At 36.9% G+C, this 13,881-nt stretch overlaps 1 protein-coding gene across 1 annotated transcript in view; it reads right to left on the bottom strand.

Annotated features, from left to right (window-relative positions):
• The window catches only part of LOC121428393, a 47,351-nt gene that overhangs the window by 12,159 nt on the left and 21,311 nt on the right, over window positions 1-13,881 (bottom strand). Inside the window, exons 19-28 of the mRNA XM_041624995.1 lie at window positions 13,191-13,307; window positions 12,423-12,652; window positions 12,004-12,123; window positions 11,180-11,443; window positions 10,490-10,581; window positions 8,506-8,559; window positions 7,729-7,915; window positions 3,051-3,109; window positions 2,376-2,450; window positions 392-557 (exon numbers count right to left, since the gene is read on the bottom strand). Coding sequence (XP_041480929.1) covers window positions 392-557; window positions 2,376-2,450; window positions 3,051-3,109; window positions 7,729-7,915; window positions 8,506-8,559; window positions 10,490-10,581; window positions 11,180-11,443; window positions 12,004-12,123; window positions 12,423-12,652; window positions 13,191-13,307 — 1,364 coding nt within the window. The remainder of the gene's footprint in view (window positions 1-391; window positions 558-2,375; window positions 2,451-3,050; window positions 3,110-7,728; window positions 7,916-8,505; window positions 8,560-10,489; window positions 10,582-11,179; window positions 11,444-12,003; window positions 12,124-12,422; window positions 12,653-13,190; window positions 13,308-13,881) is intronic.

Below are 13,881 nucleotides of genomic sequence, written 5' to 3'. Positions count from 1 at the left end.
AAAATGAATGAAAATAAAATGGATATTAGACCAACTGGTTATGAGATGAAATGGTGATTAGACAAAGTGATCATTGGACCAAACTGTTATTGGACTTGTTAGATGAAGTGTTGATGAATGGAATGGAATTAGCCTTAAAGAAGTTTGACCATGTTTACCAAGGCAAATTCTACTTTCTTTGTTTACATGGCATGGCAAGATATGAACGTATCCTATGAGTGAGCAACAAAGCTAGGGGTTCACAGGAGGGTTCCATTGCACCCATACAAACACCCCCTGAACCACTTATGATCCTAATAACTAATTCTACCTATCTCATTGTACGATGATTACATACATGCATTGTTGCATACTCACAAACACAAGATCATTTTTATGCTGTATAACTCACAGAGTGTTTTGACCGTGGTGTATACGTCCATCTTGAGTCCCTTAGGATACCAGTAGTAATCATTGATCTTCTGAAGGAGTAAATCTACCGGATCTTTCTCACATTCATCCTCCTCCGCTTCCTCAAACTCTTCTTCATCTTGACTGATACCTGCCAATGTACCACGCTGCCACAAAAATAAATCAGGTTAAGACATTTATGATTTTTTTCTAATCTTTAAAATAATACACACATTTTATTCTCTAGTATTAATATTACAGGTGATATATATTTACTATTCAAGAAAGCCATCAATGTTGCTATGTTCACAATTACTTCACTGCGATCCGATTTTCATCACTTATATATATATGCCCATATTGTTTCTATATTACTTAATTATATTGATGAATCAATATTGTTTTATGTATAATTACTTTCATTTGTTAATATATAATATGCATGTACACAAGAATTGATAAGAACTGCAACTAAAGGGGAAGTTCACCCAGACAAAAAGTTTATTGTAAAAATAGCAGAAAAATAATGAAAAATATTGCCGAAGATTTGAGAATAATCCATCAAAGAACAAAAAGTTATTGTTGTTTGAAGGTTTGTATGGTGGCATGTACAATCACTGATGTGGTTTATGGTACACCATGTGGAGTGATATAGAAACAGTGGATAGAAGATGAGTAGCTTCTACTCATCATCTCTACTCGCCGACTCAAGCCAGCATCTCCTCATCCATCCTACTACTCAAGCTGTTTTCAACTCATCAATCTTTTCTGGTTTACAGTCCTTTTCAGGACTACATTCAAGAAAGATTACTCTCAAATTTTCACTCTCTCGCCTATCCATTTCTTCTCTTCTTCTATCCACTGTTTCTATAACACTCCACATTGTGTACCGTAAACCATATCAGCAAAAAAGTTATTAGAATTTCAATTATTTGATTTTTGACTTCATATGCCAGCAGCTTTCCTACAAATTGCATGGTAAAAAATCAATGAAATGTCCTTTTCTCAAGAAATTGAAAATGGCTTTTACTATACATTCAGTATATCAATACACAAATCATTTTACACCCGTTCCTTACAAGAAAAAAAAAAATGCACCACGAACCATTAAAATATTGAAATTTATACATTTTTTATCAAATAACATGGGGCAGCTGCTCATTTATGATGTCACGAATCCAAAACTTCAAATTCCAATAACCTTAATCTTTAATGGATTTTCCTCAAACCTTCACCAATATTTTCAATAATTTTTTCTGGTATTTTTACAAAAACTTTTCTTCAGGGTGAATTTCCCCTTTAATAGACCTATTCTACAATCAAATGAAAACAAACTATAGACTCACAATATTTGGTTGAAAGACATAACTGGTATCACACTGATTATTATCTCCATGAGTTAATTCTTGCAACAAAATAAACAAGAGTTCCCACAGAAATTTGAAAACAGAATTCCATGACTTCCCGCGAGTTATGTAGAATTTGGGATGTCACGAAAAATGGAAATCATGAACACCAATTATATCAGGGTATGATCACAGAGTATGAAAGCTGCGGGACACGACAAACTGGAAAGCTGGCATAGGCGAGAGGTAAATGCAATACCATGACTTTTCACAAATTTTCCAAATTTCGCTAACTTTCCATGACCAAAATTTTTTCCAGGATTTTCCATGACTGTGGGACCCTTGTAAACAGAAAATTTGTGAAATCCTATAGTCTATGAAAAGAATGATGAATCTTTTGGTACCGCAGATCCTTCTCACAACATAATTCATGAAAAATGTCTGACAATTCCAAATAATTAGCTCATTTGTTTATTCTTTGCTGATCTATCGTCGACATCATTTCTACCACATTATCAAACATGATACAAATTCAAATTCTTCTTCAATTTCATTTGGCTAATAGTTCTGTGACTAATCTTCATAAAGTATATGAAAGAAGTTCCATAAGTTGATATAAACTATTTTAGAATCATTTACCCTTTTATATTTTTTGAGAGATCCTGCTTCCTTGTTGATACCTCTTCCTATCCGCTTGGTCTTCTTGGCCGACACCTTGCAATGAAATAACAATCCTCAAAAATCAATAAGGGTCTTCCAAATTTCATTTACTTTTAGATCATATTGCAAACACACAACTTATCAATGCTTATCAAAGTGATATTCATATTTGCATTCATTTATATTACATCCAAAGAGATAGGTTTCAGACAACCTATGGCCTTAATGCAGATAATCAAAGGCCTTATTTTATCATAGTATTAAATCATCAATTATTCAATTTGTGACTATCTGTAAGCTACAAAAGAAGAGATACAGAGATGACAGGGTGGACATAGGAAGTGCAACTTAAAAATGAATTATAACTTGGATTCTAGATGAACGTTTCTACAAGGCGACATGACATTTGTTCCTGCAACAATTGCTCCTGTCTTAATATCTCAGAAGGCACAGGGTTAAAATTATAACTGTAATAGAGTTCTTGGTTTAGAATAATGTACAAGTAAGGATTAGGGTTTATTTAGTTTTAGAGGTTAGGTTTTATGCTTGGCTTAACATGCAGATTTTTCCATCAAAACAATTGTTGCTGGAGCAAATGTCTCAGAAGCTTCTACACTGAATAAATCAATTTAAATCATAGTCATATTAACTTACTGTTTTTCCTCTATCTTCACTAAACCCAGGGTGGCTCAAGACCAGCTTCCCGACCACCTCTGAAAAAATAATGAAAATATTTAAAGAATGATAATGATAATAAAAAGTAAAATATGCAATAGATGGTGTGTCTCTTGTTTAGGCCTTCTCCTTAGGGGAAAAATAAACTCTTTTAATCTAAAATCAGATTTAAAGCAAGTGCAATGACATACACATATACATCTTTATATAAACAGTGCGATTGCAACAATTGCCACAGCTAGCAGTTGCTACAAAACAAATCCAAATCAAAGTGGTGTGCAGCAGCTCAGATAAACTAAAAGCAAGCATTTACAGATTCATAAGAAACACTTCTCACAGATTACATAACATGAAGTTTGAAGAGAATTCTGATGAGAAAGAAATATTTCATGATGAAGCAACTTTAATAGAAACACTGTGTGAAATAACACCAGGGGCCGCTAACACAAAGCTTAGCAATGATCGTAGAACATTTTTATACGATTGATTGCATTGACTACAACGTACAATCAATCGTAGAAATCAAGCGTATGATTAATCGCTATCCTTTGTGTTATGGGGCCCCAAGTCGCATTCCACTGTTCTCTGGCAGTTTTAGAAAAATCTAACTATCAATGAGGGGTGTCAGCAAGATGAGAACACACCAAAAATGTATAACTTGATCCAACTGAAGATAATTATTAATAAATAATTCTCTATATACATGTATGTTATGCCTTATTTCTACAGTCCTACAATCCAATACAAATGCCACAACTGGCTTTTTGTCTACAATCAATACCACTGCCAAGATCATGATCTGATGAGATAACTATTGTTACTCTAAGACTTAGACCACAGTTTCACTTGTGATGCAAATCATGACAGAGGGAATGACAGAATTGTTCACAGGGTCGTCAAAACTCTATCAGAATTTGATATTCCTACAGGATGCAGGACACAAACCAGTAGCACAAACATGCATTTGAATTCAACTTTGTTAAAATCAAATAATTATCATTGTAGGGATTGATTTTGTACTTTTATTTCTTTCCACTCTTATTCATGAATCATCCCCTTTTTCTAATAGAACACCCCTCATTTATATTCACCCTTTTCATCCTAACTTTCTATTCTTTATGTACAGTACACTCCTATACACCATCTGCTGTACACTCCTCACACAAGGTTCTTTTGTATTTATTCACTCCACCATCCTTCATACAGCTTTCTTCACTCCCCTCTCTCTCTCACTCTCCCTCTCCTTCCACCTCTCTCCTTCTGATTGTAATGTTAAGTTGATGCACTCAAGCTTTTAAGATAATTTGCATATAGTTTGAATACCTTTTGTTTGTATATTTGAATATTCAGTTATACTTTGTTCTATTGATTTGCATTTATATGAATATTGATATGCCTTAAATAATTTGCATGGAATGTTTCCAAGAATGCAACAAGGTTTTAACTCATTAAAAACTGGGAGTTGGCCAGTAAGTTCTCAATCTAAAAACATGTCTGCTGGGCTGTCTCTGTATTAAGAGCACTGGAAATGTAAAATTATAAGAGAACCCCGTACTACATCATCAAAGAATTCTTCTGATTGGCATAAAAATCAATGCGTTTGATCCTCATTTATCACATTCACTACAACTTTACTACATTTTACTACAGCAGGCTTCAAAATGCTTTCAATCATCAAGTATTTTACTAACTAGGTTCATTATTGCGGATTGAAATAATCGCTAGAGGGTATTCATTTGTCTCGCAATCTACTATGGTCAACAAGGAAATTCGTGATCACTCTCGCAAAAAGTGTTCACTGGCTTTCTAGGAAATATAGGCGCCCCGCCCTAAAGTTGACTCGAAGATACGAACGATGTAGTAAAAAGATTGCTCGATTTTCCAACCACTCGACCTTTCTTGTGCGTTGCATTAAAGCGTCAGTGGTTCCCAAAGACCTGCGGGTCAAACCTCCTATGAACACCAAAGGAGCAAGAAAGATAGCAGAAACGGCCGCCCTCCGTTTTCTGAAAGAACGCATCTTTCATCTTTCTTACTAGATGCACGATTGATTCGGCAAAGACGGAATACGAAACTTTGAAAGCCGATATCAAAGAAACTATGCAAGCCCAACATAGTACAGACATTCTGAAGGTTAATGAAAATATCTACGCAAATGTTTTCGCTAAATACAAGAAAAGGCAACAGGCTAAATTTGAAAAGTTGATACAACCCAAATCGAAGAAGGTCACCGCCTCATTAGCGAATGAGGATAAATGGGTTGTTAACCTATCCTCGAGACAGATCACCTCCACCGAGGAGCAATTGCTTAAGAAAGGCCTCGCCTTTGCCGTGTCACCCCAAAAATTGCCCATTACCGAGATAGTAGCTAAGGTCGAAACCGCGGTCAAGTTTATTGACCCAGTTTCGGCCGATGCCGCACGTAAAGATGTAGATTCTATTCTACAGAGAGCACGTCTTCCAAAACCGAATACAAGAGAGATGCGTGATGCTCTTAAGACACTCAAGAATGATGATAGCATCACAATCCTTCCTGCGGATAAGGGTAGTGCCACAATCATTCTAGATAGTACCTCCTACGAAGACAAAATGACCGAGCTTCTGAGCTCTGGTCCGTATAAAATGCTAAAGAAAGACCCCACAGATCAAATGTGTCGCAAACTGACCAGTAGGTTACTGGCACTAAAGAAAGACAAAGTTCTAGATGAGGCTACATACAAAAAGATAAAGCCCACACAGAAACAGCCACCTAGAATATACGGGTTGCCCAAAATACACAAACCCGGGATACCTCTCAGACCAATAGTTTCATGCATAGGTTCTTTTGCCTATAACCTATCAAAGTACCTGGCGGACATCCTGTCCCCTCTCACTAACTGCTCAGAACACACGGTTACCAACTCCAGTGAATTCGCTGAATTCACATCGGAGCAGACAATTAATGAACAAGAATCCATGATCTCTTTTGATGTAGTCTCCCTCTTCACTAATACCGATAGAGGGCGCATGCAGTACGGCCCTGCAACGTATGCATTTCGACCCCACATTATCAGAACGTACCACACTTATGCCTGAACAAATAGTCGAACTCCTCGAGTTCGTCCTCAGATCCACATATTTTCTGTACAGAGGCTCTTTCTATGAGCAAACAGAAGGAGCAGCAATGGGTAGCCCAGTCTCAGCGGTTGTGGCTAACCTATATATGGAAGGATTTGAACAGAACGCTTTGCCCAAGTGTCCTTCCACATGCCGCCCGCGGGTGTGGAAGAGATACGTCGATGACACTTTCATAATTGTAAATAATTCCGAAGCAGACAGCCTACTCGCATACATGAACAGCCAGCAACCGTCCATCCAGTTCACTCTGGAGACTGAACAAGGAGGGAAATTAGCATTCCTTGACACGCTAGTCCAAAGACACGAGGGCGGGAAACTTTCCACCTCTGTCTACTGCAAGCCCACTCATACAGACCAATACATACCATACGATTCTCATCACGACAAATCGGTCAAGAAGGGTCTTATTAAATGTCTGTTCGACAGAGCAGCACGTATTATAACTCACCCGCCTGAACTCCCGAAAGAAAGAGCCCACATACGTGGCGCCTTATACAGTAACGGCTACCCACGCTGTTTTATCAAGAATACTTTCAAGAAAAAACAACCACCAAGGGATCAGAAGGTTTTCAAGACTTGTACAGTCTTGCCATACATAGATGGCCTTTCACAACAACTTAAACGCCGATTAGAAGGTCACGGTATCCGAACGGTTTTCCGCTCGGACACCACCTTACGCAAACAGCTTGTACGCCCCAAAGACCCTATCCCTGATCACAGACGTGATGGCGTAGTATACAACATTCCTTGCCAGGGATGTGACGGGTCTTACATCGGAGAGACAGCCCGACCGATAGTTGAACGCATTTCTGAACACAAGCGCGATGTTCGGTTACAGCGAACCGACACATCCGCGGTGGCAGAACATGCTTGGGAGAAGCAACACCACCCAGATTGGGGAGGGTGTACATTGAATTGCCAAAGAAAGACATTGGTATACACGCAGGATTAAGGAGGCTATTAGTATACGTCTTTGTCCTAACAATTTCAACAGAGACAGCGGGATCGACATCCCCGATTTCTGGATGCGAACCATCCGACAGCACAATACCCCCTTACCTGGCAGTGCACGCCGACCCGATCGTTCCCGGCCCCGATCGAGGGACCGCTCAGCCAGTCAACCCCCGCCCACGGGAAACTAGCGAGCCCGCCAATTTTGGTCTCATTTGCATATTGCCGACCCACGGCGTATTTGCATATACCCCCGGCTTATTTGCATAACTCCTGACCAATCACACAACGGATCAGTGCCCACCTATTGTTCTCGCGTTTGTGCGTACGGTCTTGGAGGTTAGTATAAATACAGTACGATATCGGACAATCTGTGTCACTTGATAAAGAGTTGCAGCGGCAATCGAAAGCTCGTGAACTTGTAAGCTAGTGAACACTATTTGCGAGAGTGATCACGAATTTCCTAGAAAGCCAGTGAACACTTTTTGCGAGAGTGATCATGAATTTCCTTGTTGACCATAGTAGATTGCGAGACAAATGAATACCCTCTAGCGATCAAGTATTTTGTTTCCGGAAACCCAAGACTTACTTAGGCTCAGCCTCCTTTTATCTTTGCTAGCCCCTGTGGCTTCTTCTGTCTCAGCATCCGTACGTATTCTTGGTTTGAATGGTTGATAGAGGGCTTGCTCAGTAGGAGGGCTAGGAGAAGTCACCGGGGTAACCTCATGTCTACTGCTCTCCTCTGAAGAAGCCCATGTAAAAGGTTCATGGTCCTCCTGCAACATCAAATAATCCCAACAAATATGCAATTTTTTCATGAATGACCAGCTGAGAAGTTATTACTACATGATTTGTATTTATTAGTAGGCACAGCATGCATGCATTTGTATGCTGAATCTTCAAAAGATGGTTGTATATAATGGCAAGTCGTCAGAATATTTATGCCTGAGCCCCCCCCCCCATATGTGGGGCCTTCCTGAATGATATATCTCTGTTTACCTAGTTCATATTGAGGTTTCATTGTTCTTAAATTTTAATGGCTTGAGCAGCAGTTGATGAGGTGAATTAAGAATGGAGGAAAATTAGAAGTTGGACTTAGAAAAAAGTTGAATATTTTATGGAGTTGCCTTATGAGCAGCTGATGAGGTGAATTAGGAATGGAGGAAAATTAGAAGTTGGACTTAGAAAAAAGTTGAATATTTTATGGAGTTGCCTATTAGCTGAAACAGTAGTCTATATAAACTAATATATCGCCTCATATCATTTTTCTATGTTCACAGTCTTAAATTAAAGACTGCAAACAGAGTTTTCTAAGTTTCTTGTAACTGCAATGTAATAGATTTTTAAAACCCCCCAGAAAACTTACATATTCTACATCAGACTGATCACCTTCAACAAAGTGTACACGGCCTTCAGGGACCTACATTATCAACACAAAAGGAATAACATTACAACAATTATACAAATCATAAAATGGTGATATACAATCTTAATCAAATGACTGAACTTGATCCTGTAACCAGTAATCTATTTTACCTTAAAAGAAAATTTGACTGGTCACAATGAAAAGTTCCATTAACCAATCATAGTTTTGAGATGAGGATTGTTTATAACAAGGATTGACCACACTATCTTAGTGATAGGTGAGGTGCCATGGCCAAGTGGTCTAGGGCGCCCGATTACACAAAGTCTGCATGAAGTCCAGGGTTCAATTACCGGCATGGCCCTTGACCATGGCATTTTTACTTACATCACTCTTGCATCAAATAAATAAAATGCTTTATGCATTATTGATACCAACATATGTACGTGTTAACAAAAAAATCTTATAAAATGTCTAATACAAATTAGTTTACTATGGCATTAGAATGAACACACACACACACTTGTTAACTTTGAAACAGTTGAAAAGCCCAAAGGTACTGCATGCGTGCAATCCTTCGCAATGCCATCGGATATGTATTTGTATACTGGTTAAAAATAAGATATAAAAAGATATATCAATGAATATTAAGAACAGGAACATTGCTAAAAAAAAATTTGCCACATAAAAATCTTAATTTAGGCTTGAAAACAGACAGCAACTTGACAAGCAGATATCTTTAAGGCCACGTGGTTGTATCACTGTTCATGATGTCATTTATTTGGCCCATAAAATATGATAATTCAACTAAGAAATATAATTTAAACAAGTGGAATGCCTCTGGCCGTCTCACCTGCATCACGCGATTCAACATAGCAGCAGTGCTGACTTAGAAAACTACTATAACTCGCACAAGATGTTCAGTGATACTTGGTTACTCTTATTTCCACGTTTTATGAACTAGACCAATACACTTTACAGAGATAGGATGATAATTCAACAAACACCCCCAATGTGGCCAAAGTTCATTGACCTCACATGACCTTTGACCTTGATCATGTGACCTGAAACTTGCAGAATATTCAGTGATACCTGATTACAGGATATTCAGTGATACCTGTCCAAGTTTCAAAAGTCAGATCAATAAACTTGCAAAGTTATGATGGTAATTCAACAGATACCCTATTATGGCCAAAGTTCATTGACCTTTGACCTTGGTCATGTGACCTAAAATGCGCACAGGATGTTCAGTGATACTTGATTACTATTATGTCCAAGTTTCATGAATCAGATCCAAAAACTTTTAAAGTTTTGATTGTAATTCAACAGATACCCCCAAATCGGCCAAAGTTCATTGACCCTAAATGACCTTTGACCTTGGTCATGTGACGTGAAACTCATGCAGGATGTTTGGTGATACTTGATAAACCTTATGTCCAAGTTTAATGAACTAGGTCCATATATTTTCTAAGTTATGATGACATTTCAAAAACTTAACCTCAGGTTCAGATTTTGATGTTGATTCCCCAACATGGTCTAAGTTCATTGACCCTAAATGACCTTTGACCTTGGTCATGTGACATGAAACTCTAATAGGATGTTCAGTAATACTTGATTAACCTTATGGCCAAGTTTCATGAACTAGGTCCATATACTTTCTAAGTTATGATGTCATTTCAAAAACTTAACCTTAGGTTAAGATTTGATGTTGACGCCGCCACCGTCGGAAAAGCGGCGCCTATAGTCTCACTCTGCTATGCAGGTGAGACAAAAACAGTATACTTTCAGTGATTTCAAATGGATTTTAAAAGGAAATTTCTTTAAAAAATTCAAATAAAATGAATGAGTAAAATACCAAAAAAAGAGTGTAGCATCAGTGATCTAAAAGGAAAGATTATAAGTTATTTTGAGACATCAAACAGGTGAAATAAGTAACTGAATAACAAAAAAGTACAAGTTATGGAATAGATGAAGAATTGCTACTTACATCTTTGATCTTCCATTCCTTTGATGGGGATAGAGGGGGAGGGGGTGGAGGAGGCTGCACTATCTGCCTAATAACAGAGTTTGGTATGTAACCTTTACAGGAAATAAGAACATTAATGATATGAACAAATAGAAATATTTATGTAAAATTGGAGAAAGAATCATATTTTTATACATTTTATGAATATCATAATATGATACTGTATTTCACAGAAAAAGTCATCAGGACAAACCAATCCAATGCATTTGTACACAATCACAACAATTACATCTTGTGAAAATGTACCTTGTGGAAAAGGCACTATACATGTACCAATACAAACTGTTACTATTGTTAAGATAATGACACTAATAATAATTACAATGATAGTAACATTTACAGGACTTTATACAGATGATTCAAAGCTTCTACCTCGAAATGTAAAAGAACTTTATCAAAACAAAAAAATCATAGGTGTATTTCATGAAGCATATTGTCAGTAATTTTCACTAATTTGCGGTGAGCCAATCAGGGGCCAGTAACACAAAGCTTAGCAATGATCGATTTTCCTACGACTGATTGTATACACTACAATGTACTGTACAATCCATCATGAAAATAAAGCTTATGATTAATCGCTAACCTTACCCAGATGTAAGGATTTTGGTAGCTTATAACAATAGGCAGTGAAATATTCTAACTAATACATACCATCAGGAGCAATGGGTAGCTTGATCTTAGGTTCTTCCACCAACCCTTCCATCATCTCATCAACCATTTCATCTGTTGGTTCTTCCTTTGATGATATCTCTTCAGTCTTTTCTCCTTCCTCCATGTCCTTTTCTTCACTTATCTCCATGGCAACATCATGATCCACCTTCGATTCTTTTGCCTTTATTTTGTCATCTTTGATTGTCTGTTGTGGGACATCCGTCTTGGCCTGCTTCAAAGATTTACCAATCTTGCTGGATTCATCTGCACATGTTCAATAGAGGAAACATCAAGAGTGATAACTATGAAATGAAATGAGAAAATTTTCAAATATAATAATTTTGCATTCTCATCATAAGTATTCAAATCCTCAAGCAAGAAGCGTTAACAAATAAATACACTTTCTATTTTTCTGTGATTCTTTTCTAGCACAAGATTTTCTCTCGATTGTAACTGCTTTCAAATTATGTCTATGGGTAGTTTTATTTTCTTGAATAAACTTGAATGAAAATAAGTGAAGGTCATATATGATCCCTACATCTGATATATAAAACCTTGCATTGTATTAAACCCCACCATGATATTGATCTACTATTGATTAGAAGAAAGGTTTCTTTCCTTCATACCCCTACTTATTTTAGTTAAATTCTTTTTCAGTACATATTGAAATTTTTTATTGTCTGTCAGGTTTGTTTGATATATAATGAAGTAGATGCACAAAAATGATAAACACACATTGCTATTACTTTGTTTTTTATCTTTTTTTTATCTCATCCACCATCTTTCATCATTTCCATGGTATCTTTCATCATACAAAAACTAACCTGATATTGATATGGGAGGAGCCTGGTCACCGTTGCCATGGCAACTTAATGATCCATCAATCTGTCTTGACTTGATTTTCTTTGGTTCGGTAGGCTCCGTCTTTTTCCTTTCTACTGACACTTGATATATACAATGAAAGGAGATGATTAAGAAACATAAAAAAAATAAATCTGCAAAATTAATTTACAAATGTAAATGTACACATTGTTGAGTGTTAACATTATCATCATAAATCACAAAGATAGGGAATACCGGTAACTACAAAAACTCACACTACTAGAAAACTGACATATTTTGCAAATTTTGTTACAGACCTTTTTTCAATACTGCTTCCATGAACTGGAAAGAATTCTGAACTAGGATTCATGTTCATTTATAAGATAAAGTTTTTATGACATGTTTGTTTTCAAATACCCACCCCTTTTCTCTGCCAGCTGGATGGCACTCTCTTCTATAACTTTGAAAATACTTTCTGCATCTACTAGTATCTCAATACTACTTTGGGAATCCTCCTTAGCCTTCCTCTTCTCCTCTATCTGGGATGCAGCCTCCCCTAAGATTTGTTTTCTCAGCTGAGGTAGCTTCTTCCTAACATGTTGCCTCATCAAAAGGTCAGTGGGAAAAGTTGGAATAGTTTTCAAGTTGAACCTGATCAAAATAAAATGAAAGGAATGTTGACAGTAGATGTTGCATTCTGAGATGGTAGAAAGCTTTGTTTAAAATTTGGACATGAGAGATTTGGATCTTACAATAGCTAATTTATAATACAATTCAAGTGAACTTTTTACAGCTAAAATCATCCTTTGAAAACTTAGACTGAGGTGAGGATCGTCTGATGTTGTATCATCATGAGAGGGACCACTTTGATTCTTAACAGTGCATTCTGCTTTGAGTACATGGTGAGTGTGATTTTACCATGTCCCTTTCCTAAAGATTAATAGTTAAGAATCAGTGAATGATTTCTCAAAATATGTCTCACTAATCACTTTTAATATGATTTACATGTATTTGCAGGCTCACAATCAAACTCAATTACTTACCATTCCTAATTATTCCTTTTTGTGTTTTAAATTGAGTGATTCATGACAGAGCAGTCAAATTCTTACAGCTTAGTATATTTTCATCAAATTTTGAGATGTTTGTGAATGGTTTGCTTATGGTAACATATAATGATTGTAACTCTCACCATAGAGGAAGATCAGGATTAAACTGGAAAGGTTCTTCTACTCTTTCATCTTCAAACTCTCTCTCAACCAGCAGCTCCATGAAAGATAAAGGAAGGTATGAAGATATACTTACATGACTGAAAAAAAAGAAAACAAAATAGAGTTTATAAGGGATGAATAAGCTGCTTAAAAAGCAAAGCGATACTAACACCAGAAATAGAAATGGAAAGCAATGCCAAGTTCCAACATTGTGTCCCATTTCAATGATGGCTTCACTGACTTTGCTTGTTCAATATAGCTTTCTATTTTACATTTGCATTTTTATTTACACATCTGGGCTCCATAACACAAAGATTAGCGATCAATCGCTAAATGAACTGACCAATCAATATCAACCTTACATGCGCATTTGATTTAAAATACTGACCAGGAACCAATCAGTGCAGTTCTTTCATATTTGCAATTCAGTACAAACCTTTGTGTAACGGAGCCCAGCTGAAGTGGCACATGGGGCATTGTTGGTTGCCTTCTTCTTTATAACAACCATCTGCCCCCATAGGCCACTAGTCAGTGTTGATGGACTCGACAAGTCCAAGTCCTCTAACACTGGATGATAACGAGATTCATATTGTTAGCATTCATTGATACGATACTGTTTATGTCTCTCTACACATATACCCTGAATAAAAAATCAAGCCCCACCCCCACCTA

Source organism: Lytechinus variegatus, chromosome 1, assembly GCF_018143015.1.
Source record: "Lytechinus variegatus isolate NC3 chromosome 1, Lvar_3.0, whole genome shotgun sequence".
Lineage (NCBI taxonomy): Eukaryota > Metazoa > Echinodermata > Echinoidea > Temnopleuroida > Toxopneustidae > Lytechinus > Lytechinus variegatus.
Note: the sequence above shows the minus strand (reverse complement) of the source record. Positions and strands in the feature narration are given on the sequence as shown.